The following is a 26,184-nucleotide window of genomic DNA, read 5'->3' as shown; positions in this document are numbered from 1 at the left end:
ATCAATGTATATGTAGATCTTAGTATGTGATGAGGGTGACTTCTCAAAGCAAATAACTTGAAACAACTCCCTATCCATTCAGGAGGGGAAAAAAATCAAGTTAGTTCCTATTACACATCCTACATAAAGATACATTCCAAATCGATTAAACATCTACTGGAGAATAATCCATAATTTAGGAGTGGGGTTGGCTTAGACATGACAAAAACCAAGAAAATATAAAGGGGAATATTGCTAAGTCTAACTTTAAAACGTATGTAAATGTACTATACACAAAGAATGAATGACTAATAATTACATACCAGGAAAAAAGTCTGTATGTATACATCCATTATTTACCTCACAGGCAACCACATCATAAACACCTCATAAGCAACCCCTCCAGGAAACTAAACACATATAACACCTTCCATCTCCCAGGACCCTGATCTCCTCCTGGACAGACATCCCTGTTCAGCCTACTCCTCTGCCAGCCTTCACTCCTGTCTGTGGTAAGCCAGGTTGTTTAAGAATGGATATCAGAATGGGTTATCCCTTCCCTTCTCTTAAAAGTTCTCCACTTAGGAGACAAGGGAATTGGAAAGAATGAAGTGAAATTGTGTGTGTTGGGGTGGTTGAAAGATCTATGATGATGAGAGGACAAGTGTTATCAGGCAAGTGCAGCAGGCCCTGGTTATCAAGAAACCCCAGAGTTGGTGGTGGTGATAATGTTGGGGGAATAGTCTTAGCTCTCGCTTCCAATCCCCAACCTTCTTGAGATCTCTCACTCAGCCCCTAAGTAGCAGCTTCCTTGGTGGGGTTGTGTCCCTGGCTACGGTTGACCTCTGCAGCAAAACCTTCCTTTAGCTGAACAGGGTTGAGAAGTCACGTGTGCTTTCAACCACTGAAGACCACATAATTGGCCAGGTCTGCTAGGCCCTTTTACAGATTTTGGTCCTTCTGCTCTCACCAGTTTCGGGAGCTATATGTGGACAGCAACTACGTGATCAGTAACTTGCCTTTCTCCTTGTGGTCCTGGGGGGAAGCCATGGACTCCACCAAGTCTGAACCCCTGAAAGGATCACCAGAGGTAAGCCACTGTTGCTGCTTCTAGTTTTCCAAGGAAAACTGAGGTCTGGCGGGAAAGGCTGTTTTATTTCTGGGCCGGGTATGAGGATCTCGCTGTTTGTGAAGAGAGCGGAAGTGGACATACAATGGGTGAGTGGTGCGTAAGAGACAGCCGCGGGGCTGGGAATTGAACTCCGCGTCCTGAATCCCAGGTCAGCAACACTAACTGCTTCTCCACTCTGCCTTTCTAGTGTCTCGTACACTGGTTTACGTCACTGAATGTGTTTACTCTTTGCTGACTGCAAGAGCCCTAAAGAGCAAGAGAGACGACAGCTTGGCAATAAAGTCAGAAGTCAGCAGTCCCCTGGGCCCTTGGCCAAGTTTCTATTCCAGGCAACTTCTCCCTCCCTCGCCTTGGTTGACGTAACCTGAGCCCCAGCCCCGCCCCAAGTAGGGGCCAGGCCCCGCCTACAGCCCTGGCGGTTTTAAAGCCAAACTCGGTTCTCCCGGATTGGTTCCGCTTCAAAACAAAGGGGAGGGGTAATACTCGCTGTGGGCCCTCGCTGCAAGGCTGGTTTATGGGCTCGGGCCTCGTGTCGGGACCACCGCGGTATCTCGGGCTGCTAAAACCAGCCCGCGGAGAGTGCCAGCCTGGTAATAAACCAGTGACTACTGTGTAAAGGTGGCATAATCATCGTAAAAATAAAAGCCGTAATTAGGCTAACCACCATCCGCCTCCGCCCTGGCATTGGTCCTGACTCACCCAAACGGCACCCCGGCCGTCGAGGGAGAAACTGAGGCACGGGCGGAGCCAGTAGGCTGGAGGGACCAGTCGCCCTGAGTTCTGCAGCTCTCCAATCCAAAACCCGTTGTCTGGGATCGCGGTAAGGGGCTAAACCCAGAAGCGCCTACAAAGTTTGATTCTGATATAAGCCCCCCCGCCTCTGATGACTGCCCCACAACCAGGCCCCAGGAAAAGACCCGCTCAGCGCTTGGAGACTGGGAACTGGACTACAGCTCCCTTAGGCCTTTGCGGGCAAAGGCGCGCTCCTTGCCTACGCCCCGAAGCCACCCGCGGCTCCTTGCGCCGCGATGCCGCCCGGGAGTTGTAGGGCGGCGTCGAGCTCTTTCCAGGGAGCTCGCAGGCTTGAGGACTCTATATCCCTTGGTGCCCTGCGGCTGTTTCTGACGCGACCCGGTGGCCAGGGAAGGTGGGGGTGTGGCCTGCGCAGGGCCCCACCCAGCCCTCCTCTGGCTGGCTCGACTCGGCCGTGGCAGTAGGCGCGGCGGCGGCGGCGGCGGCGGCGGCGGCAGCGGCGGGGGGGAGGGGCCGGGCGGGGGGCTGGCGGCAGCGGCGGATGGACTCGCGGGTATCGGAGCTGTTCGGCGGCTGCTGCCGGCCCGGAGGGGGCCCGGCCGTGGGCGGAACCCTCAAGGCTAGGGGCGCCGGCGGCAGCAGTAGCTGCGGTGGCCCGAAGGGGAAGAAGAAGAACGGAAGGAACAGAGGGAGCAAAGCCAACAACCCCCCGTACCTGCCCCCCGAGGTAAGCACATGAGAAGTGGCGGGGTGAGAGGAAACCACTCTTTCCGGTCCCAGGACTACAGGAAGGCGGGTCAGAGAGAATTAGTACCCCCTTCCGGTGTCAAGACCCCCAGGAGAGGAGAACCCTTCTTTCCGGTCCTAGGACCCTAGGGAGGAGGGACAGAGAGACTGGGCCTCCCCCTCCGGTGTTAGGACCCCAGGGAGGAAGAGTGGGGAAAGGGGATCCCACCTGCATCCCTTTGGGAAGAGCAGAGTAAAATGCCCCGGTCCCCTCCCTGCTGCAACAGGAGAAGGGAGACTGCATCCTGGGATGAGGAGTTAGAGTTTTCTGAACTTGTTCCACGGGGAGGAGGGGAGTACCCGGGAAAAGAGCAATATGTTCCGTCCTTACACACACACACACACACACACACACGCGCGCGCGCGCGACAGTCAGGCTTAGTCCTCCCGCCCTTTCCCTGTCCTATGAGGGAGTGGGGACAGCCTCCACCTTCCTGCTCCATCTGTCCCTAAGGCAGATAATAACTGCTACTTTGTCCCTCTTAGAAAAGGAGGACCCAGGGGAAAAGCCTCATCAAGTGGTTATAAAACTTTAGCATGTATGAGAACCACCTGGATTGCTGCTCCACCCCTAGAATTTCTGATTCAGTAGGTCAAAGGTGGCCCTGATAGTCTGCGTTTCTTATAAGTTCCCAGGTGATATGAATGCTGCTGGCCCTGGGACCACACTTTGATAACCATTAGCCTAGACCATTATCTTGTACCACTTTTTGAAACCATCCTAATTCTTCATCTCCAGCAAAATGACAAAAAGGAAGGTCTTTACTGATGGGAAAAGATCTCCTTTATACTCCATGAGGTGGAGATTATGGGTGAAGACCTGTAAGAGCCTGGGAGTCAAAGGGCCTTGAAGAGATAGAATCATGACAGGAAGGGGAAAAGAAAAATAAAATGGTCAGGGAGGAGGAGTGCAGAAATGCAGGACAGGCAGAACAGGCAAATCTCATATCCTTTTGTACCCGAGAGGGGCAGGCTCAGGCAACAGGATCCTTCTGTGTTGGGTCACCTGATGTAGGGAAGAGGAGGAGATTGTGGGATGGACTCAAGATTTCACCTCAACTGAGGCATGAGAGTTAGGGGACAGGAGGGGAAAAGCCACAGTGAGTCTAGTTTGTGGCGTCTGTCTTCTTCATTATATTTTGAGTTTCTTCTCTTCATCTCAACCCCAACTTTGGAGCCCTGCCTCTCTTTCACCTGGACTCCTTTCTTATCAGGCTTGTAGTGACCAGTGCTGAGCTCACCCTTTGGCCGTGCTCCAGAACCTCTTGCAACCTCTTATTCTTGATGTCATCAGCTGAGAGGGGCGGGCAGGAAGGAAATGGTGTCTCTCAGATGAGTGGCAAAGAATGGCCTCAGCAGCCTGGACACGGAGAAGACATAGACTTGTGGGGACAACAGTTTGAGGCCCTGGGGGAAGGGAGGGGGAGAATCTTGCATCCAGGAAGAGCGTGCTGCCAGTGATCAAAAAAGGAGGGAATCCGGGTTCTGTTCCTGGCTTAGATGGGTGACTGACTGTGTTCTCAGAGGCCTTTCCTTCAGAGGGGTCACACTGGGACTGAGTATAGGGCTGGTCTGCCATGACCTTTGACAGACACCTGCCTAAGCAGGTGCAGCCGAGGCTTCCTGCTCTCTTAAGTTAGCTGCCTGGACCGCAGGGGGAATCAAGGGGAAGTAGGGGTTAGGTCTGGACAGTGTGTGGTAACTGCTCCCTGTTTCTTTTCAGGCTGAAGATGGAAACATCGAATATAAAGTGAGTCTTAGGTTGGGGAGGGTCAGGCTGTCCTTGCTGGCGTGGGATGATTTCTTTGAGATCCTTCTAACTTCATAATCTGTAGTAATTTAAAGATGTGGTACAGGGTAAGGGCTCTGTACCTCATTCTGTTGGAAGAGGACTCACTGTTAGAGGAGGTCAGGGATGAGGGTAGTTAAGAGGGAAGGGAAGGTCCTGGTCCTTTCGGCAGGACAGATGGGGAGCATGTGGGTTCAGGAGGAGCATCTCTGACTTTACCTTCTCATGATACCTCACCTGCCCTAAGCTGAAGCTGGTGAATCCATCCCAGTATCGTTTTGAGCACCTGGTGACACAGATGAAGTGGCGGCTCCAGGAGGGCCGCGGTGAGGCTGTCTACCAGATTGGAGTAGAAGACAATGGGCTGCTGGTGGGGCTGGCTGAGGAGGAGATGCGGGCCTCCCTCAAGACCCTGCACCGGATGGCGGAGAAGTATGCTTCCCCTTCCCCTTGGTTCTCCTTTCCCTAAATCTGGACCCACGCATGCCCAGTCACCTAGGGCCTGCCTCCTCTTGACAAAGGGCTGAAGTGGGGAGGGTTAGTTTTCTGGGATCCTCTGCATTGGATCCAGGCTTTTTTGCTCCTTTACTTAAGGTTTGTTTGTGTAAAGGGAGCTGTGTATATGGGATAGACTGGAGGGTGGGTAGGAAGTGAAGAAAGGTGTTGGGAGCTCTGTGGGAGGTATGAGAAGGCCATTGGTCCAGAGCAGGGATGGAAGGGGGAAGGGGAGTACAGGTGAGATGTGGCAGCTGTGGCCTTGCTGTGACAGGGTCGGGGCAGACATCACTGTTCTCCGGGAGCGAGAAGTGGACTATGATAGTGACATGCCCCGGAAGATCACCGAGGTGCTGGTACGAAAGGTCCCTGACAACCAACAGGTGGGCCCACACCCTTCCCTGCCTCTCACGCCTGTGCTCCCTGGGAGGACCCCGTGGTGGCAGACTCTCCCCTGGCCTGGGACCCTGGGGTGGGGGTGGGGTCCAGTTCATCGTTTGGTCCCCAGAAAGTGCCACTGCCTTTGACCTTAACTCTCAGTGGAGAGAGGTGAAGGGTTGGAGCCCTGACCTCTGACAATTCATCCACAGTTCCTGGACCTCCGTGTGGCTGTCCTGGGGAATGTGGACTCAGGGAAGTCGACTCTGCTTGGAGTCCTGACCCAAGGAGAGCTGGACAATGGGCGGGGCCGGGCTCGGCTGAACCTTTTCCGCCACCTGCATGAGATTCAGTCCGGCCGAACCTCCAGCATCAGCTTCGAGATCCTGGGCTTTAACAGCAAGGGAGAGGTGCATGCAATCAACGGGACCCAGTGGGACCAGACTCTAAGGATGGGATGGTAGTGGTGAAGGACAGAGTCTGAGGTCAGAGTGTGGAGCCTTTCTGGAATAGTGTAGACGAAGGCCCTGAGGGCACTGAACCAGCTCTGACCTCCTTAGAAAACAAATGGGGAATCAACTGAACTAGATCTGAAATGGGGCTCAGGGTTAACAGGCAGGGTCACCCAGGGACTGGTTTAGGTCCTGGCAACTCTTGAAGGGTTGGGGAGGCTGGCAGGGGGCACTGAGAGCCCTGGGCTCTGGGCCAGGTGGTGAATTACAGTGACTCACGGACGGCAGAAGAGATCTGTGAGAGCAGCTCCAAGATGATCACCTTCATCGACCTGGCAGGCCACCACAAGTACCTGCACACCACCATCTTTGGCCTAACGTCCTACTGCCCTGACTGTGCCCTGCTCCTCGTCAGTGCTAACACTGGGATTGGTACGAGGCATTGGGGCAGGGATGGGGCTGGAGGGGGGTGCTGACTCTCCTACCCTGGGCCTCCTTAAATCTGGGAGCCAGACCAACTCCCCTCTTGCTCTCTCCTCCTTCCCTCATTCTAACTCTTCTTTTGCTGCCTGCCTGCTTCTCTGAGCAGCCGGCACCACAAGGGAACATCTGGGGCTGGCACTGGCCCTGAAAGTGCCCTTCTTCATCGTGGTCAGCAAGGTGGACCTGTGTGCCAAGACCACAGTGGAGAGGACGGTACGCCAGCTAGAGCGGGTCCTCAAGCAGCCTGGCTGCCACAAGGTCCCCATGCTGGTCACCTCTGAGGACGATGCCGTCACTGCTGCCCAGCAGTTTGCCCAGTCCCCCAAGTAAGCCTTTCTCACTCCAGAGCCCTGATCCACAGGGATGGCTCCACAGGGCCCCAGAGCATGGGGTACCCCTTCCTCTAGGGCCAGACCAGTTCTGGTTCAGTTCTGTGGTTTTTCAGGTTGGGATTGTAGGAGGGAGTCTTTGCTGAAGGCTGGACCCTTCCCCCAAGCCGGCTTTGCTGATGCCTGGGAGCCTGGAGACGAAGTGCTGTGCCAGGCATTTCGATCTCCCTGGGCTCTGGGATGGGCCTCACGTGCCACACTCCATGGCTCACAGAGAGAGGGCCCCAAGCTCCTGAGAACCTTAGCAGACAACAGAGAGGAGCCCCTCGCCACTCCAGGAGAAGCTCACCTTTCCATGTATAGGGCTCCAGCCTCTGCTTCCTGTTGGAACTTTCCTCATCTGCCCATTCCGTGCCTCCCTCTACAGTGTCACCCCCATCTTCACACTGTCCAGCGTGTCTGGAGAGAGTCTGGACCTGCTCAAAGTCTTTCTGAATATTCTGCCGCCACTCACCAACAGCAAAGAGCAGGAGGAACTCATGCAGCAGCTGACGGAGTTCCAGGTAACTGGCCATCTGAACAGGCAGTGAGCTGGGGATCTGGGAGGGACAAATTCCAAGCCCCGAGTCTGTTTAGAGGTTTTGGACCTGCCAGCCCTTGATAGAATCTTCTTTGGCTTCAGGTGGATGAAATCTACACAGTACCAGAGGTGGGGACAGTTGTTGGAGGGACACTTTCCAGGTGAATTGCCTTTCTTACTACCCACCCTACTCAGCCCTCACATACCCAAACTCTGGAAGACATCATAGCCCAAAGGAGACCCTGGAGTTGAACAGAGCCCATCTAAAGGATGTGCTTGTTTGTAAATTAGGCTTTCACCATCAGAGGAGCTGGAGAAAGCTTGTGTATTGGCTTATAAGGGAAGAAACAGTATTGCTGCTTATTAGGACTCTCCAGGCCCCTGGGGGAGAAGTGTGGGTCTTGGCCCCAGGAAGAAAACTAGAGTGCATCAACTGACTTCATCTCCAACTAGGGAAATGAGAGGTCCCTTAAGACTCTTTCCAAAGCAGAGGATGAAACCCAAGGGGATAACTGCTTTTTCAGGGATCAGGTGCTCAGTGTCGAATCAACAGGTACCTGTCTGCCAGCGTCACTGCCAGCCTTTCCTGGTGTTAGCCTTCAGTCTGAATTCTGGACTGGGGCAAGGCAGTCATCTCCCCTACCTTCCAGTTGGAATTTAGGGTCTCTTTCTCCCACCCGAGGGACTCAGTCTTAGAAGGGAAGGACCTAGTAGAGAAGCAGGTAGGGGGGCTTAGGCTGACGCTGTGCCACCTGCCCTGTGGGCTGCAGTGGGATTTGCCGTGAGGGGGACCAGCTGGTGGTGGGCCCCACGGACGATGGCTGCTTCCTGGAGCTGAGAGTATGCAGCATCCAACGCAACCGCTCTGCCTGTCGTGTGCTGCGAGCTGGTCAGGCCGCTACGCTGGCCCTCGGGGACTTTGACCGAGCACTCCTTCGCAAGGTGAGGTGGGAGGGGGGGTTGGAGAACACAAAGAGAAATGCCTGGGAGGCTGGCTCCTTGAATGAGAAGCATCTGTCTAAGGTGCTTCAGGGGAACTTGAAGAGAACCTAGTCCCTAAGCCAAGAAGCTGGTTACACAGACTGTCTGTGTATGGAAAAGGCTTAGGGTACTCACAAAGCGCAGATCACGAAATGTGAATTACTGTGGTGCAACCCGAATGTCCAGGACTCTGAAAGCACTAAGCGTTAGAAGGGTTAGAGGACATGAAAGGTGGGTAAGGAAGGGCTCCCTCAAAAAGAATAGTTTTCCGTATTGTCTTCTGAGGTCTTTGTGTTGGAAGTCCTAGAGGAGGAGGAAGTTGAGGAGCTGTAAGGGGTGTGAGGGTGGCCGGGGAGGAGAGGCTAATGTGAGGTCTGCCCTTCCTGGGTCTGAGGGCTATGCCTCCCCAGGGCATGGTGATGGTGAGCCCAGAGATGAATCCCACCATCTGCTCAGTGTTCGAGGCAGAGATAGTCCTGCTGTTCCACGCCACCACCTTCCGGCGAGGCTTCCAGGTGACAGTACACGTGGGCAACGTACGTCAGACAGCAGTGGTAGAAAAGATCCATGCCAAGGTGAGAGGGGCCCAGCCATGCCCCTGTTTTCCTAGGGAAAAGTCAGAATTCTGCTTCCAGAAAGGAGGAAAGCCTGTCCCCATATTCGTAGAGAGCTCCCTTATCCCACAAAGAGGACAAAGCCCCACTTGGGGGGTGGGGCAGACACCTGCTAGGCCCCCGAGGGTGGAGAGCCAAGGCTGGTAGAGACAGGAGGTGCTTTCCAGGGCCAGTGACCATGTATCTGCTGCAGGACAAGCTGCGGACAGGGGAGAAAGCAGTGGTACGTTTCCGCTTCCTGAAACACCCAGAGTACCTGAAGGTGGGCGCCAAGCTGCTGTTCCGGGAGGGTGTCACCAAGGGCATCGGCCATGTCACCGATGTGCAAGCCATTGCAGCGGGAGAGGCCCAGGCCAACATGGGCTTCTGAACTCCTCCAGGCAGGCACAGCTCTACTGCTGTCTCTACAGTACATAAGGTGACTTCCGGCCATGCTGCCCCCTGTTAGCGGCTCTGCGTGTTAGTAGGCTAGGGAGTGAGGGGTGCTCTCTACTGCTTGCTCCCTGCCAGCTCTTCTGGAGAGACGCCAAGCTTGGTGTGACCAGGGAGGGGCAGTCCTGAGGGAGAGGACAGGAGAATTCAGGGCAGTGCTCAGCAGCCGTGTGTCCGCCTGGTTGGCTCATCAAGCCTGGCATCCCTAACGGCCTGTCTACCGGAGGGAGCTGATCACCGCCACGTTGGCCCCACTGTCAGGACTGGGCATGATTCGCCGGTGTGGTCCCTGCACGTCAGGAATTGTCACAACAACTGGGGGTGGTCCTCGAAAGCACTCCTTTTTTCTATACCTCTTCTCAAGGTCATGTAAGTTGCCCATCTCTACTTGACTGTGGACAAAAGACATCTGCTCCTGGCCCTCTGGTGGCCCAGGGTCTGAAGAAGTGGCACAGGGACAGTGAATGGCAGTGCTCCCGCCCTGTGCTGAGACATGAGGTCTGCTCTTCAGCTTTGTCTCCCTTCCCTTCTTCAGTCAAGGGCCATGTCCCCAGTTCCTCCTCTCAAAGGCCCCACAGGTGCTATTTGTTGTGCTGGCCCAGGTGTGGGGCCGCCAAGCTAAGACTTGGCGTACCGAAGGTCAGCTGCATGTCAATCAGTCTTGTCCCCTCCTCTGCAGCGATCTGCTAGTTTTAATGCTGGATCAAACAGGTTGTTTTGCCACAGTCCCCAGACTGGTGGCTGGGGACCTGACTCACAGCTCCCCATCCTGCCCCCATGTAAGTCCTCTCTTATTTTAGTAATTTGTAGTGATCATCCCTTTCCCACTGTTGCAGGGAACCTGGAGGAAAGGGAAAGATGTTGCCATACTTGCTATTCTTTAGAGCATGGATTCCCTCTTTCCCTTTGTTAGTGTCCTGGGTTCCCATGGACTCAGGGATTTGGTTGAGGTTTCTCTGCATATATATATACATATATATTATATATATATATATATATATTTAAATACACATATATATATTGTACAGAATAAAAATGTTTTATTGAACACACTGTGCTTATGCTTAAGACCCAGGCGCATCTTCCAGAGCTGGATTCCTCTCCAGGATCAGAGACGAGTGAAACCCTTACACTGCTGAGCCCTGAATGGGGGAAGAACACATTTGGTATCTCACTCACCCTGCCTCCTTTCCTCTCCCCCACTTGGCTATCAGTATTCCAGTGCTGTGACTCAAGGATTCTGGCCTGTTTTGCATAGTTCTTTGAGTGAGCAGAATAGAAAGTGAAACTGCCGCCTTTTCAGCTAAGATAGGTGTCCACCCTGTACTTGAGGAGTTGGCCACTTGCTAATGGTCACAGGGGTAAGGAGGCTGATGACTATGCCCTGTCAGAGATTTGGAGATAAGCGTGCCAGCTACTTAATGACGAGTAGAACTTAGAGACATGGCAGTCTGGTCCTCACGCTTTTCCTAGCAATGCAAGGTAGCCTGAAGTGAGGTTTATATAATCTAAACTGGCTTTTTGGAGCCGAAAGCCAGCTGGCGAAACCTTTGTCCCTTCCTCCTGTTTGTGTTCAGAGTACCTGACTACCACATTTTATGGGTGAAGAAATACGGCCCAAGGTTAAAGTCAACTGTAAAAAGCAGGGACTACAGGGACTTCCCTGGCAGCCAGTGGTTAAGACTCCACGCTTCCACTGCAGCGGGGCGAGGGTTTGATCCTGGTAGGGGAACTGAGATCCCGCATGCTGCGCAGTGTGGCCAAAAAAAAAATAAAAAAAAGCAGGGACTACATTTTCAGTACTGATCCTTGCAAAAGAAATTTAATGATAAATGTGGGCCATGGTCCCACGGGTATTCTGCCTCCAGGGTATTAAAGTGATAGCCTCCCCACCATTCAGGCTCAGCTGCTTTTTATATATCACTGGTTTAACTTGCTACTAAGAAGCCTGTGGTTGAAGAACTTCCTCTTGGTGTTGGGAACTAAGAACCATTTACTTCCTTCTGTACAGTTGCTGATAAACCGCTATGAGGGAAGGTTATAGTCAGCAAAAAGGTACTATAGCCTTCTCCCAACACTGACGTTTGCATGTCTGTCTGCTGCCCCCTCCACAGGCTCACTGCCAGTATGCTGGGGCAGGGCTGGCATTCCCAAGAAAACAACGTGTGCTGCTGGTATTGTCTTTATTGGTTATTCACTAGTGCTCCCCCTACCTCCCCCCACTACCTGTCTTGGCCTCTAGAAGGTCAATGAAACCAAGGTTTCTACCACATTACTTTTCTATTTGACTCCTTCCAGTCAACTGAAGTGCTAAAAATTTGTTCAACTTGATCTGTACAGCACCCAGAGGAGATTTTTTTTTTAAACTTCTCCCTAGATTAGGAAAGGAAGTTTTGGAAAATGATACCCAGACATCTCCACAAACTAATGAGGCACTTTGCTACATTAATGCAACATTGAGGAGTATAAAAAGGTGTATAAGTAGTATGTACATTTTTATTGTTACAGTTCTGGTGATCTTAAAATTTTCAGTATATACATTTCATCCAGTGACTATCAAGCACCTGTTGTGTGCAAGGCACTGTGAATTCTTGCCTTTAAGAAATCTACAAATCTAGTAGGGAAAGAGCCATATATACAGTAAGCACTATCTTTTATTAGATATTTAACTGCCACAAAAGTGGAAGGTCTTTCTGGAAGAAGAAATAATTTGCTAGACACAGTGGTTTTCAAATGTTCCCCCTTCAAATTACAGACCCCCAATTTATAAATAAGCTAAAATAAGCCTAAAAGTACTGGTTTGAGTACATGTATGGGAAGGGGGACTATGTATTCCGTTCTCCCTACCCTCTTATCTCCCCCCTCCACTGCCACCACTCAGTTCATCTTTGATTGGGTTCTCTGTGTAATCAACATTTCCCATATCAGAAAAGCCAAAACTGACTTTCCACACATAAGAATGGAGATTAAGAATACAGTACTAAAACATGGACTAGTGCAAAAAGCTACAGTAATTCATTTAAAACACTAAACTAAAGATTCACACTTCAGTAGGGAAGAGATGAACGTGCCAGTGACCCTGAAGGCCCAAGCATTTACCTCTTACATTTGTCTTTAGGGTTTAAGGAAATGACCTTGCCCTCTACAAACCTGGTGGGCTGTTATTATCTTCTAGATGGGTATTTCTCAAATTTGTTAATATACAAATTCAGTAGGGGTGGGGGTAAGGCTGAGACTATTTCTAACAAGTTCTCTGGTGGTGGAGCTGCTGCCCCTCAAAATCACACTTGGAGTAACAAGGTCCTAGAGATGATCTAGTTCTGATCATGACTTAGCCAATCTAAACAGAGTTCCTGAGCTGGTCCAGTAACAGTCTCACTGCAAGAGGTAGAAGGGCCAATGGCTAAAATTGTGGCTATGATAGGGTTTACTTGAATGAAATTCAGTATTTATTGAGTAGCTTCTCTGTACACAGTCCTGCCCTAAATTAGTTACCACTTTAGGGTTTCAGGTCTTCACCTCACATAAAAAAATTTTTTTAACTTTTTTTCACTCAGTTCCTTTTATGTGCCAATGTTAAGCTACATACTTTAAGTACATTTTTCTTAATCTTCAGTAATCTAAGGCATTATCTCAGTTTTACACATGAGGAAAGTGACTTGCTCAAGGCCGTATTCCAAGAGGCAAAGCCAGGTTTGGAACCAGATCTCTTAACTTCCGAGGCCCAGGCATTTTAAACTGTATGACACTGCTTCCCTAAAGACTAACAATTAAAAACTCAATACAGTTGTATCTCTGGAAGATGAGTTTTTACATCCCTGTCAACAATAGAATTAGAATCCCTGAGGTGGAAGCCTTAACTCAGCATCTAACCAGATTATTTTCCTTATTAAAAATTTTATAAAGTTATAAATTTCCTTGAGAAGTGAACATATTTCCATCTCCCAGTTACAAATAAAAAAACCCTGCGGCAAGCCTGAGGGCAGCACTAGTGTGTTAATGGCTTAAAAAATGATTCCAATGTCTGCATGCCCTCAGGCCTAGGGCGTTTATTCCTGGAGGCCAAAGGGCTCTTGGGATTTCTTTTGCCTTGAGGAGAACTGGCAGGAGCAACCCGGGGGTTGGAGTGGGGCTGCAAAAAGGATTTCTGCAAGTCCAACGCAAAGTGATAGTCTGTATGCTCTGGCATCTCCCATACAGGTACCAGAGAGCCACACTTCTCACAGGGCACTTGGTCCTCAGCAGCCAGAAGACTGGAGGTAGTAGGTGCCTTCTGAGCCACCTCCAGAGCAGACTTGGAAGTTAAAGAAGCAAGGCTGCTTAGGCTGTTCTGGGCCAAATCCATCTCTGCAGGAGTTGCTTTGAAGGATCCTAGCTTCAACACCTTTTCACAGACAGGGGCACAATCTGGACACTCTGTTGGAAAACAATTTGGTAACTCTTTAGGACTGGACTGTGGTTTTTGTGGAGGGAAGAAAACATTAGTAAGCTGTTTCTGCTTTAGAAGCAGACTCTTCTGTTTAAAGAAGGGCTCAGTTCCTGAAGTACGACTGGTTTGGAAAGGTAATGAGGGCTTGGAGGGTGAATTGCTTATGGGGGCCTGCGTAGTGGCAGTAAGAGAAGAAAGTGAAGCTTCTTTGACTTTCTGCTTTTCTGCAGCTTTCTGGAAGAATGATTCCAGAGAAGTGGTTGCTTTCTTAGTGGTTGTCACCGCTGGGCCATTTTCCTGGGTCTTATCTTCTGAACGGGTAATTGGCACCTTTGACGGAGAACTTGGGTCACTGCTCAAGAAGATGGTGATGTCTGTGCCAGGTGAAGGGGCAGAGGCAGAGAATTTGGTAGCACAGAGGAAAACCATTGTAAGGGGAGGGGACCTGAATAGAAAGTAAAAGAATAAGATTAGCACCAGGTCACAGGTTCAGTTTGTAAATGATTGGGATTCTGGTTCTGCCACAAAAGGAAACTGTTACTGCAGTGGTTCTCAGACTTTAGGGTATATTGGATTAATAGATTCAATAGACCTGGGATGGGCAGAGAATTTGCCATTCTAACAAGTTCTCAGGTGATGCTGATGTTGCTGGTCTAGGACCACACCTTGAGAACCACTGACTTTGGTGAACACCTACCAAGTCAGATGTGTAAGTTGGATCCCCTGACAGCTGGGTTTATTGTTTTCATAAGATAACTTCTGCAGAGCTGCTGAAATTCAGGGTTGAGGCAAGAAACCATTCAGGGCAATAAAAAAGCTTTAGAATATTTAGAGTGGAAAGACTTTTGAAAAAATCCTCTTACGCACTCTTCTGTTTTTAAACAGAACCGGAACTCTGACAGACTTTGAACTCTGGAATTTTTAGAGAATGAAATTTCACAGCTGCTTTGGTTATCTGGTCTCAGAAATATTTCGAGAAATTCCTGTCATAAAGTTCCTCATGTCTAATTACCCAAATAAATTTTCACATGAGTTGAATTTTGGAAGATGAAATGTGCTTTTATATACAGATTAGTCCCTTGATGAGGTAAATTTAAAAGTTCTCATGACAGTATCTCACTATTCTCCTCTTTCATGCTCAGGGACAGTCTTATAATCAGACAACGTTATGCTTCCCTGTCAATATTTGACACTCTTGGTAAGTAGTATTTGTTATAGTCTGTCAATTTACAAGGTTTAATGTGAACATAGTATCACAATTATCATTTGGTTCAGTAAAACCATTCAATATTTGAAAATAAATATACCAGGAAGTAAAAGTAAATTATTCTAAGAACAAAGACTCTAACTTTAGAGACCCATACATGTAGTACCCTTATATTCAGATATGCAGTAACTTAGGTGCCTAACTAAACTTTTTTTTATAATCTCCAATGTAGATCCATAAATAAGCAACCAATTTATCTTCCTCACATAATTATATTTACATTGTGAATCTGGAATACTTTTTTCAATTTAAGAGGCTATGTTAAATAAATAATTATGGTATTCCAATACTGAAATCATTAATATCTGGACAGTAAATGAACATACTCCAGTATACACTTGGTTATCTTTAATGGCCAGCTGAAGTGAAGTTTATTATTATGACATTTGGTATTACACCAGTGGAGCTTGTAACTGAGTTGGGATGTGAGAGAGAGATTACTGGTGAATAGGTCACTTTCATTATCAAGGAAGATGATTTTAAGATAGAACCATCAAGCAGTTGAGAGAAAAGTTCCCTGAAACTTGAGTTCTGTACTCCTAAGTACAATTGGTCATTCCCCTGACTATAGCAAATTGATATAGGCAGGGATAGTATTGGTTCACTCTGCCTCTCAAACCAAATGTAGGCAAAGAGGCTGCAGCTGAGCTGCCTTGTTTCTGGTGCTTCTACTGTGTCCTACCCCAGCTGGAATGCTTATATACCCACTAATTTTAAATAAAAGACAGGGTTTAAGTCTCAAAAGAAGGTGAGTTAGAAGGAAACTCACCATTCAGTTTGGGTTCCTGAAGTGTTACAGTTCCTGATGAGAGCAAATGCATCATGGCTCATCTTGTGAGCATCATAGCGAGGAAGGGCACAGCAGCGGCGCAGGCTGCTGAGACGTCTGTCTCCTTGGACGCGAATGCTCACGACCAACTGAGTGGCCACCCTGTCATTCTGTGGGTGTAAATGGATTGAGACAGAACTGAAGTTACCTTGAGCATGTGGATTCTATATAGTGATGTCTGTGAGAGGAAAAAACCAGGGTGACAGAATGGTTTGGGAATAGGTTTAATTTTTTAAAATTTTGTTCTGTTTCTGAGTATAAATAATTGGAGAAGACATAATTTAGATGATGGAATATTAGAATATCTAGGATATTTTGACAGGTAATGGGAACAGGACAGAATAAATGAAAATGGATTCTCCTGAATGTTTTGTTTTCTTTTTGGTGGTGTCCGTGCAGGAAGATTATACTAAATACTTGTAATACTATATTCTAGTTTATGACTGAAGGAGGGTTCATGTAAGTCATTGAAAGGGTGTCAGGATTGAGTAGTGGATCTATTCTTTAATCTGCTCTGATGCTCTTATGCTTAAGAGCAGAAGTGGACTTACCTGGTGGCACAAGTGGTTAAGAATCCGCCTGCCAATACAGGGGACACAGATTCGATCCCTGGTCCGGGAAGATTCCACATGCCGCAGAGCAACTAAGCCCATGTGCCACAACTACTGAGCCTGCGCTCTAGAGCCCGTGAGCCACAACTACTGAGCCCGTGTTCCACAACTACTGAAGCCCATGCACCTAGAGCCCGTGCTCCTCAACAAGAGAAGCCACCGCAATGAGAAGCCCACACACTGCTATGAAGAGTAGCCCCTGCTCGATGCAACTAGAGAAAGCCCATGCGCAGTAACGAAGATCCAACGCAGCCAAAAATTAATTAATTAATTAAAAAATACGTGTTTGTTAAATGCATAAATATTTCAATCTTAACAACAAAAAAAAAACAGCAGTAGTTTCCACTAGCGCCTCCTTACAGCCCATCTATAGAAGATAAAGTGTAGTGAGCCTGCCTCTAGAGAGCATGATCATTGATACACTTTTCAGTGACGTCTAAGCACCTGAATACTGTTGATGCAAAGCAAACTAAGAAATAAAGGTCGAGGCAAGAAGGTAAAAAGTATACATAGGGATCCCCTCAAAATCGAAAGATTCTAGTGAGAAGAAACACCCCTAAGACAAACCAAGAGCAGCAACCAACTTCTAGGTAAAAATACATTTTGTATTTTTGTGCATTTTGTAAATACAGTTTATACAGATTTGTATATCTCGAGAGAATACAAATAGGCAATTACAAACAAGTCCTTGTTGACTAAAACCGTTCAACTATAACTGACTGCCTACTATGTATCAGGCACTATCTAGAGATACAGGAGAGAACAAAAAGTCCAGGCCCTTCTGGATCTTACCTTGTAGTAGGAGCTGCATATAATAAACAAGTAGGCATGTAATAGGAATGACCACAAAGTGCCATGGAAAAAAGCAGAGTAAGGCAGGGAGTGATGGAGGCTGCTGATATGACAGGGGAGTTGGGGAGAAGGGGAAGGTGAAATTTACTTGGTGTGTTAAATAAATGGGGAGGAGGCCAGCAAGTGGAGTCTAGAGGGGAGTGAGCTAGGGGGAGATGATAGGACATAAGGTCATTGACTGTTAGAGAATAAAGAGATGAGAACGGAGCGACACCTAGTGGGAAAAGTCAAATAGACCCATAACACAACCTCTTTACGATGCCTCCCAAAGAACATTTACCACCACCTCAGCTAAAAAGGGGCAAACAGGTAATTATAGATGATTCCTGATAGTATACAGTTGATGTCTCAACTGGAGAGGACACATCAAAAAATACCATCAGGAAAATGGAAATAAAATCCACAGAATGGGAGAAAATATTTGCAAATTATATATTTGACAAGGGACTTATACCCAGAATACACACAGAACTTTTAAAACTCAATATAAAGAGACAACCCACTTCAAAAATGGGCAAAGGATCTTGACAGACATTTCTCCAAAGAAAATAAAATAGCCAATAAGCACCTGAAAACCATGAGATACCACTTCACACCCACTAAAAATTTTTTAAAAGACAATAACAAAGATATAGAGAAATTAGAACCCTCTTACATTGCTGGGAGTGTAAAATAGTGCAGCAACAGTCTGGTATGCTAACATAGAGTTGCCATGTGACTCAGCAATTCTACTCCTAGGTATATATACAAGGGAAATGAAAACATGACTACACAAAAATCTGTACATGAATGTTCACAGCAACATTATTCATAATAGCCAAAAAGTGGAAATATCCATTCACTGATGAATTGATAAATAAAATGTGGTATATCCATTCAATAGAATGTTGTGATAAAAAGGAATAAAGTACTGATAGATGCTACAATATGGGTAAACCTTGAAAATATTATGTTAATTGAAAGATTTAAAGCCAGTCACACAAAAAGCCACATATTATATTATTCCATAGATATGAAATGTCCAGAATAATTAAGTCTATAGAGACAGAAAGCAGACTAGTGGTTGCGTAGGGCTGGGGGAGTAACTATTAGTGGGTATAGGATTTCTTTTCTGGGTTATGAAATGTTCTTAAATTGATTATGGAATAGTTGAACAACTCTGAAATATACTAAAACTACTGAACTGTATACTATAAATGGGTGAATTTCATGGTATGTAAATATATATATATGTATCAATAGAGCTTTTTTTTTGAAAGAGAGAAGATAAACCAATCAGATGTTTCATCTTTGACCTACGACTCTGTCTCTAAAACTGAGTACTTCTTTGTCACATGGACTATGTTAAAGCCGAATAATTTACAGTCCAAACCCTAAATGTCCTGCTTAATGGTTCTGTACTCTGATGAAGATCCACTGTATATTCAGAGTTGCAGTAACATTTAGATAATATACAAAAAAGTAAAAGCAAATGGTAATGAGGGAGACAGGGGTAGTCAGGTCTTACGTTCACAGATCCAGGCTTTTGAGAATCATACTGAGTTTTATGGCAGTTTTATGGGAAAAGATAAAAGATTTCTTAAAATTTTCCAGCTGGTATCTTTTTGTATCTTTGTTTCTACTCCATAAGGTAAGGAGCAACTTGTATTTAAATCCCAAACCTCACCCCAGGAATAAAGAAAGAAAATCTTACATCATTTCGGTCCTTGATTAGTCTCTCCTCTAGTTCCTGGGCTAATTGCAAAAGCCACCATTGTACCTAAAAAAAGTATTGAGACTTTAATCTTTCATTTAAAGACTCTAGGTTTATTATAGAACTAAATGGTGGTTTTGTTCAGTTCTCCCCAAAATGGAAGTGTGTAACAAAGTCTCCCCTGTAACAATCCCCAGATCATAGAAATCTACAGTACTCTGACCTGCCCTAGCTCAAGAGCTTTCATTCTTTTCCTGCTGGCATGCCATCAGGTGAATTTCAGGCATGTTCCAGCTCTGAGAAAAAAAGACACAGTGGGCTTCCCTGGTGGCGCAGTGGTTGAGAGTCTGCCTGCCGATGCAGGGGATACGGGTTCGTGCCCCGGTCTGGGAAGATCCAACGTGCTGCGAAGCGGCTGGGCCCGTGAGCCATGGCCGCTGAGCCTCTGCGTCCGGAGCCTGTGCTCTGCGACGGGAGAAGCCACCACAGTGAGAGGCCCGCGTACCACACACACACACAAAAAAGACACAAACTTGAGGCACAATATCCTGGCCTCCTAAGATTTCACCTAACAAAAAATGAGTAATTCCATTTCAAACTTCAATCAGCTCCATTCTATTTATTTTCAGATGGAAGAAAGGGAAAAAATAATAATAAAAAAAAAATCCCAAGTTAAACTAATCAATTTTCAGCACACAAAAAACCTTCTATTTCCTTCATATTTTACAGCATAAAGGTCCCATCTAACTTTCCACAGCTACCAAAACCTACCCACCAACTCCCTTAAAAGAGTCAATGTTCTGTCAAGAATGTCTGCCTACCTGTTCCCGAGCAGCCAGAGCTGTTTTTCCTGGGAAGTTCTTGCTGCAGGCAATGGTTTTGGGTATTTGCCTGGGTCTAACTGGATCATGTTCAATCCCCCGGCACATGGCATATAGCCAAGATCTAATGAAACCAGCAAAAAAGTTTAAGGTGAAAGCAAATGATTATTCTTGTTAAAACAAAATACCTATATTATACTACCTTTTATCCCTTTCATGAAAAAGGAAAAATTTGTTCAAAATTAAGTACACCTCACCCGTAACAGAATCCTTGCCCTTCCCAATGAATTCCAGTAATGATAAATTGCCGAGGAGAACACATTATGCTTTCTAAAGCCAAGTCATCATTTGTGTTTTGGGAAAAGTGCCAACTAAGCCACATATTTCATATCCCCAAGTATTTTTGGTACTTAGTAAGCAAAAATACAAGGATTTTTAAGAGAACAACAGCATCTTAGCACACATAAATATTGGGCATGTGTATATCAGAGCTTCAGAATAACAGCTCCTATCTACCAACCTATTTAGGCACGTGAAAAAAACTAGACTAATAGGTTATAATGATTTAATATTTTAAAGCAAAAGGACGAATGCAATTACCTCGAGGAGCAAATATTAACCTAAAGATAGGTCTAGATTTTACCTGATGCTCTTGTCTACATTTGAATTTAGCATATCCATAAAGGTTATGATTGAAAAGTATTAGGAATCACTTACCCATTCTTCTCCCCAAAATGACTCTGGAGCTGGGATTCAGTGAACTGGGTCAGTTCTCCCATGTATTCTACCCCCAGGGTTTCAATGACAGAAGCCCCTAGCTTTCCTCCAAGATTACGGCTAACAACAACCAAAAAAAGACAAAAGATTTATAGGTCGCATCATAAATATCTAGTTAGCAGGGAAAATGAGAACACACATTGGTCCTGTAAACTATTGATTTTCTAGCATAAGACTAGACGACTCTGGGAATTCAGTACTCTGGAAGTTAGGGCCTGGGAAGAAGACTAACCATAGCATAAACACAAGGGTAAAGTCATTAATTAGTTATCAAGTCAACTGTGTATAAAACTTTCAATTGTACAGGATCTACTGTCCCATTTAGGGATTAAAATTCCACCTCCAAAACAAACCCCTTCCATAGCTAAAACATTTTATATTTAAGAATATAGTAAAAAAAAAAAAAAAAAAAACTCTTCAGCTTGGCCTTTGAGATGTCTAATAATCTGTCCTCAACCTCTCTGTTCAGTCCTTTTTCTATCACTTATCTTCCTCAATATGGTCCCAGTTCACTGGAAATATATTTTCTCCCTCTTGGTGCTCAAAACAGTCTCCAAATTGGTATTTCTCTTCTATTCTCATCTGACTCTCCCATGCCTTTTTCATAAGTCCTTCTCAGATGACTTTTATGAACTTTGGTAACTACCTGTACAATTCATTTAGCAGTTACTCACATATAGTCTTGATGATAGCACTTTCACTATTGCTTTGAACAGATATATCTTGTCCCTTCAACAATATTATAAGCCCTTGTCAAGGACACACTATTGGTATGCACAACCTAGTTATTAATTTTATTTGGGAGCAATTCAGTAGCCCTGAACAGCTTGATACGCTACTAGAACAAAGAAAAGAAGTAAAATTCCTATTTGTTATTTAGTAACAGGCTTGAGTAAAAAACCTAGAAGGAAGTTAAACATATAGCTAAAAAACAGTTCATTCTTTTAAAATTCAGGATTAAGTATCTTCCACAGATAATCCGGAATTGAAAGTTCATTAAGAAAAAAATCTCAGCATGTTTGTAAAATTTTCTGTGTCATCTCCCTCCTGTCCCCATGGTACCTATTTTCCCTGGCTCCAATCCTTAAGGAACAGAAGAAACTACAACCAGAGAGGGCCTTCACATATATAGAAGTGAAATTTAAGGTGCTCCCTGAATACTTACATTTTGCTAATAGGCACTTGGCTGAAGAGCTGTGGGACTGACCCATGTGAGACCAGGGTCTGCCGGTTGGGCTTGTTTAGTCCACAGGCCAGCTTTGCCAGAACCTGGAGCATGGAAAGTATAAAAACCCCATTACTGTCAACACCCACACACAGAGTTGGTGAATATTAACACACACATATACACGCATACACACGGCACAGCTTAAGGGCTGTAACTAATGGTTTCCACGTTAAAAACAAAACCAAAACCAGAAACTCAAGACATCTCCAAAGCTTGGTGTCCCACAATATCCACAGTGGAAAACATGACCCACTATCATTATCCTCATTGTCCTTTCCACATCTTCCATTCTCAGTCTTTCTTTAGTCATTTATTCCACCCTCATCTATTCCTTAAGGTTTTCCTATTTCAAGAGGGTGAAAAAGTAGAGAAGCTACAGAAGAGACTTAAGATGCACTTCTTAGTATGTCCATATGAAAATGCTAAAACAAACTCATTTTACCCTACTCCATTTATATACATTTCTTGATTAATGGTTAGTCCATTTTGAGTCCCGGATTTAATACAGATTACCATCATTCAGCATCTGTGATAAAGACTGGGCTCGAAGTCATTGTCCAATAGCAAACATCTTCTTATATTAAATAAGACTTCAAAATGAAAAAACCCTTGAGAAGTCTTTTCAAAGAATAAGGTACTTCAGTGGTATCATTTAACAACTTATAATTGGTAGGAAAAATATAAAATCACTCTTCAGATTCATTGGAGATTCCCTGAAACTTCTACTAGGCCACATTTAGTCTAGTTTAAATTATTACATTAAGACTTTTGTTTCCCCTCCCTCCACCTAACCAGAAAAAAAAAAACCCCAAAACTCTACTGAGTAGTTTGGCAACTTTCCTCTTCTTGGGAATTCCCTGGTGCTCCAGTGGTTAGGACTCGGTGCTCTCACTGCCGTGGGCTGGGGTTTAATCCCTGGTTGGGGAACTAAGATCCCACAAGCTGAGCAGTGCAGAACTTTCCTCTTCTTGAGTGAGGGAGAGAAGGTAGTAACTAGAAATAATCAGCCACTGCCCAACTACTGAGTCTACACCAAAGGGGATGAAGATCCCAGGGCCACACTGCAGTTTAATCAAAAAGCACAGAACAAAAGCATAGAACACCCAGAACTCCACATAAGAAGTGAGATAATACTAGAAAATTCAGCAACCGAAAAGGAAAGAAATAGGTTCCTACTAGCCTCCTCCTTTCTTTGTTTGCTTGCAGGATCTTAGTCCCCTGACCAGGGATTGAACCCAGGGCCCCTGGCAGTGAAAGCGCTGAGTCCTAACCACTGGACCACCAGGGAAGTCCTGCCTCCTCCTTTCTTTGGATAGTTCAGTCATTAAGGAAATACTGTGGATACAACTATGTAAATAACCATTTCCAGCAAAATTTTCAGCCTGCTTCTTAGGAAAGTACATGTGTAATGTCAATCCCCATGATAAAGAATTACTTAGGTTTTTATTTGGTCTTCACCATGAAGTTTAAGTAGAAACCCATTTCAAAGTATATGTGTAATGATTTAAATGCCCCACTCATACCTATCCTGGCTGTTTGTTTTTTGTTTTGTTTTTGTTTTTCTTTTTTTTTTGTTTGTTTCTATGCCCGCTGTGTTTAACTACAGATATCTGTGTTTCTCTTTGAAATCTACTATTAGCCTTCACCTTATTGTGTGAAATCCCGGCTGAACACTGAAAACCAGTCTGCCTCTCTATGGCTGCTCTCATTTCCTCCACGATCACTGCTCCCACAGTGAGCTGTAGGTCTGGAGAGGTGGTGTTATCAGTCTGAAGAGAATCAAGCCATTGCAATAAGCCTTGTTTTCGCATTTCCTCTGAAAAGTTGAGAGGTAACAGTTAGACTTCTTTTTTAAAAAATCAGGGTTTTATTTGTGTTATCTAATGCAGAAATGCTTAGATTTCAGGTACTTTACATATGTAGGTTTTCACCAAAAATGGCAGCTGTTTTAGAAGACTATTCAGTATCACAACAGAGATAAATTTCTCCTTCATACCAATTCTAGCAGCCTTATCTCCCAGCATAGGCTGAAACTTATAAGCTCTAATAAGCAACAAATATTTTGTATTGTCTTTCATGAGTAATGATTTAAAAGTACATCTGTTTTCTCTCTCCAGTTTTTGAACTTTCTTCTTCCAACTTCCCTTGCACATCACCAAAAATTCTATTAAGTTACTCAATTAGAAAATATTCAGAATTATCGCACGCTTCAGTATAAACTTAAGTTAGCATTTATGTATTTTTAGAGACTGGTTCCAGTTGAATACCTTAAGTCCAATCAGAGGCACTAGAAGATTTATTCTCTTGACAAACTATTTAAATTAGAAGTAGCTTTGTACCTTAGGGCTTTGAAAATACCTTACTATCCAATTTAGAACTAGTCATAGTTTTGAAAAACATTTTAAAAGTATTATATAACAAGGAAGTTAGGAAATATACATGCTGTTTTAAAGAGGCTGTAATGAGGTATGAACAAGGCAAGAAAATTCAAAATATCTTGGAGAGGCAGAGTGAAGGGTCACATATATGGAGAAGAGGAGGAAGATGAGCACATAAAAGGAAGTATTTTCCAGCTATTGAGGGCTGCTGTTTCTGTCCTTTGCTGGTCTATCTCCCTCCTCTAACACTGTAACTGCAGATACAGAGCAACGTTCTCCTCTTCTCTGTATATATGCTTTTTCTCTTGGTGAACTGGTACTGGCTTATGTTTCAATTTGTTTATGCTAAGTACATGCAAATCTTAATCTCTATCCCCAAACTCTTAACTTTAATCCCTTATTTCTACCTCCCTACAGAAAAAGTCTTCTTGAATTTTTCATTACAGTATCAAACAAAATACTACTAAAGTCAACCTTTATTATATCTTCCTCCCCAAAGGTTCTCTTTCCCAAACAACTCCCTATTTCTCTTAAAGGTTTAAAATCTAATATTGGCTTCTTTTTTTTTAAAATTAATTAATTAATTTATTTTTATTTTTGGCTGCCTTGGGTCTTCGTTGCTGCCCACGGTCTTTCTCTAGTTACAGCAAGCGGGTGCTACTCTTCGTTGCGGTGTGCGGGCTTCTCATTGCGGTGGCTTCTCTTGTTGCAGAGCGCGGGCTCTAGTAGTTGCAGTACGCAGGCTTAGTTGCTCCTTGGCATGTGGGATCTTCATGGACCAGGGCTCGAACCCATGTCCTCATCGATGGCAGGAGGATTCTTAACCACTGCACCACCAGGTAAGTCCCTTGGCTTCTTTTCTTTTATTCCCCTTTATTATAGTTACTTAGTTACCAAAGCCCACTTCAAAATATTTCACATATCCATTGCAACCCACTGTATTTTATTCAGCTTTTCTTCATTCTTGCCTAGGCCACCTCAAACTTCTTTGTTTGTGGTTTTTGTTTGTTTGTTTTTGGCTGCACCGTGCGGCACGTAGGATCTTAGTTCCCCCACCAGGGATCAAACCCATGCCCCTAGCAGTGGAAGCGCAAAATCTTAACCACTGGACCACCAGGGAAGTCCCCATAAATTTATAGTTAACTCTTAAAAATCACGTAGTGTTAAGTCTTCCAACTTAGTTCTTTTTCAAAATTGTTTGCCTATTCCACATCCTTTGCATTCCCATACAAATTTTAGAATCCGTTTATCAATTTCTATAAAATCCTGCTGGGATTTTGGAGAGAATGCAATGAATCTGTAGGTCAATTTGGGGAGATTTGAACTCTAATATTATTTAATCTTTCAGTCCATGAGCATGGTCTCTTCATTGATTTCATCTTTAATTTGTCAGTGATGTTTTGTAGTTTTCACTGAACTAGTTTTTCCATATATATTGTTAAATATATCTCTAATAATTTTATGGTTTTAATGCTATTCCTTTTTAAATGTCAACTTCCCATTTTAAATTTTAATATATAGAAATACAATCAATTTTTGCATATTGACTTTGTCCCCTGCAACCTTGCTAATCTCACTTATTCTAGGTTCTTTTTTTGGGAGGGGGAGTAGATTCCCTAGGATTTTCTATAAACATGGGCATGTCACCTGCATTTGACTAGAACTGTTCTAAGAGTGAGCACTGGTAATTTATGCCAAAACTTCGGAATTAAACTGATAAACCTCTAGCTATGGCCCACAACTCTAGGGACCATAACTACAAAAGAGAAGTCCCTATACTGGTAACAGGTGTACCTTCCTCTGTGCTATGAGCTGATTAGTGCCTTCCAAGCTCCCTCTGGTTGTTGGCAGAATTTATCATCTTGGGGACTTCCCTGGTGGCAAAGTGGTTAAGAGTCCACCTGCCAAGGCAGGGGATGTGGGTTTGATCCCTGGTCCGGGAAGATCCCACATGCCACAGAGCAGCTAAGTCTGTGCGCTACAGCTACTGAGCCTACGCTCTAGAGCCGGTGAGCCACAACTACTGAGCCCGTGAGCCACAACTACTGAGCCCGTGAGCCACAACAACTACTGAGCCCACGCCCCAGAGCCCGTGCTCCACAGCAAGAGAAGCCAC

At 45.4% G+C, this 26,184-nt stretch overlaps 2 protein-coding genes across 6 annotated transcripts in view; one reads left to right on the top strand and one right to left on the bottom strand.

Annotated features, from left to right (window-relative positions):
• The first annotated feature begins 2,370 nt into the window (after window positions 1–2,370).
• On the top strand, window positions 2,371–10,231 carry GTPBP2 (GTP binding protein 2). 2 transcript variants are annotated; one of them, XR_009565804.1, is made up of 12 exons: window positions 2,371–2,591; window positions 4,374–4,400; window positions 4,687–4,871; window positions 5,209–5,317; window positions 5,525–5,722; window positions 6,022–6,196; window positions 6,354–6,573; window positions 7,004–7,139; window positions 7,259–7,317; window positions 7,927–8,098; window positions 8,594–8,712; window positions 8,945–9,083. XR_009565804.1 is itself a non-coding variant. In XM_030870615.2 (12 exons), the coding sequence occupies exons 1-12, from the start codon at window positions 2,406–2,408 to the stop codon at window positions 9,119–9,121; spliced, it is 1,809 nt and encodes a 602-aa protein (XP_030726475.1). In that variant the 5' UTR covers window positions 2,371–2,405; the 3' UTR covers window positions 9,122–10,231. The 2 variants fall into 2 exon arrangements, 1 of the variants encoding a protein (XP_030726475.1); XM_030870615.2 differs by having other exon boundaries at window positions 8,548–8,712; window positions 8,945–10,231.
• A 1,175-nt stretch (window positions 10,232–11,406) lies between these two features.
• Window positions 11,407–26,184, bottom strand: part of POLH (DNA polymerase eta) — a 29,726-nt gene continuing 14,948 nt past the window's right edge. Inside the window, exons 6-12 of one of the 4 annotated variants that reach the window (XM_060307828.2) lie at window positions 23,337–23,506; window positions 21,628–21,731; window positions 20,403–20,522; window positions 19,686–19,809; window positions 18,865–18,930; window positions 15,649–15,818; window positions 11,418–14,057 (exon numbers count right to left, since the gene is read on the bottom strand). In XM_060307828.2, the coding sequence (XP_060163811.1) occupies window positions 13,172–14,057; window positions 15,649–15,818; window positions 18,865–18,930; window positions 19,686–19,809; window positions 20,403–20,522; window positions 21,628–21,731; window positions 23,337–23,506 (1,640 nt within the window). In that variant the 3' untranslated portion in view covers window positions 11,418–13,171. Of the gene's footprint in view, window positions 14,058–14,789; window positions 15,819–18,864; window positions 18,931–19,685; window positions 19,894–20,402; window positions 20,523–21,627; window positions 21,732–23,336; window positions 23,507–26,184 lie in introns of those variants that run through there. The other 3 variants (XM_030870611.3, XM_060307829.1, XM_060307830.1) reach the window with 3 other exon arrangements.

This window comes from Globicephala melas, chromosome 11, assembly GCF_963455315.2.
Source record: "Globicephala melas chromosome 11, mGloMel1.2, whole genome shotgun sequence".
Classification (NCBI taxonomy): Eukaryota; Metazoa; Chordata; class Mammalia; order Artiodactyla; family Delphinidae; genus Globicephala; species Globicephala melas.
This window is presented reverse-complemented; position numbering and strand designations above follow the sequence as displayed.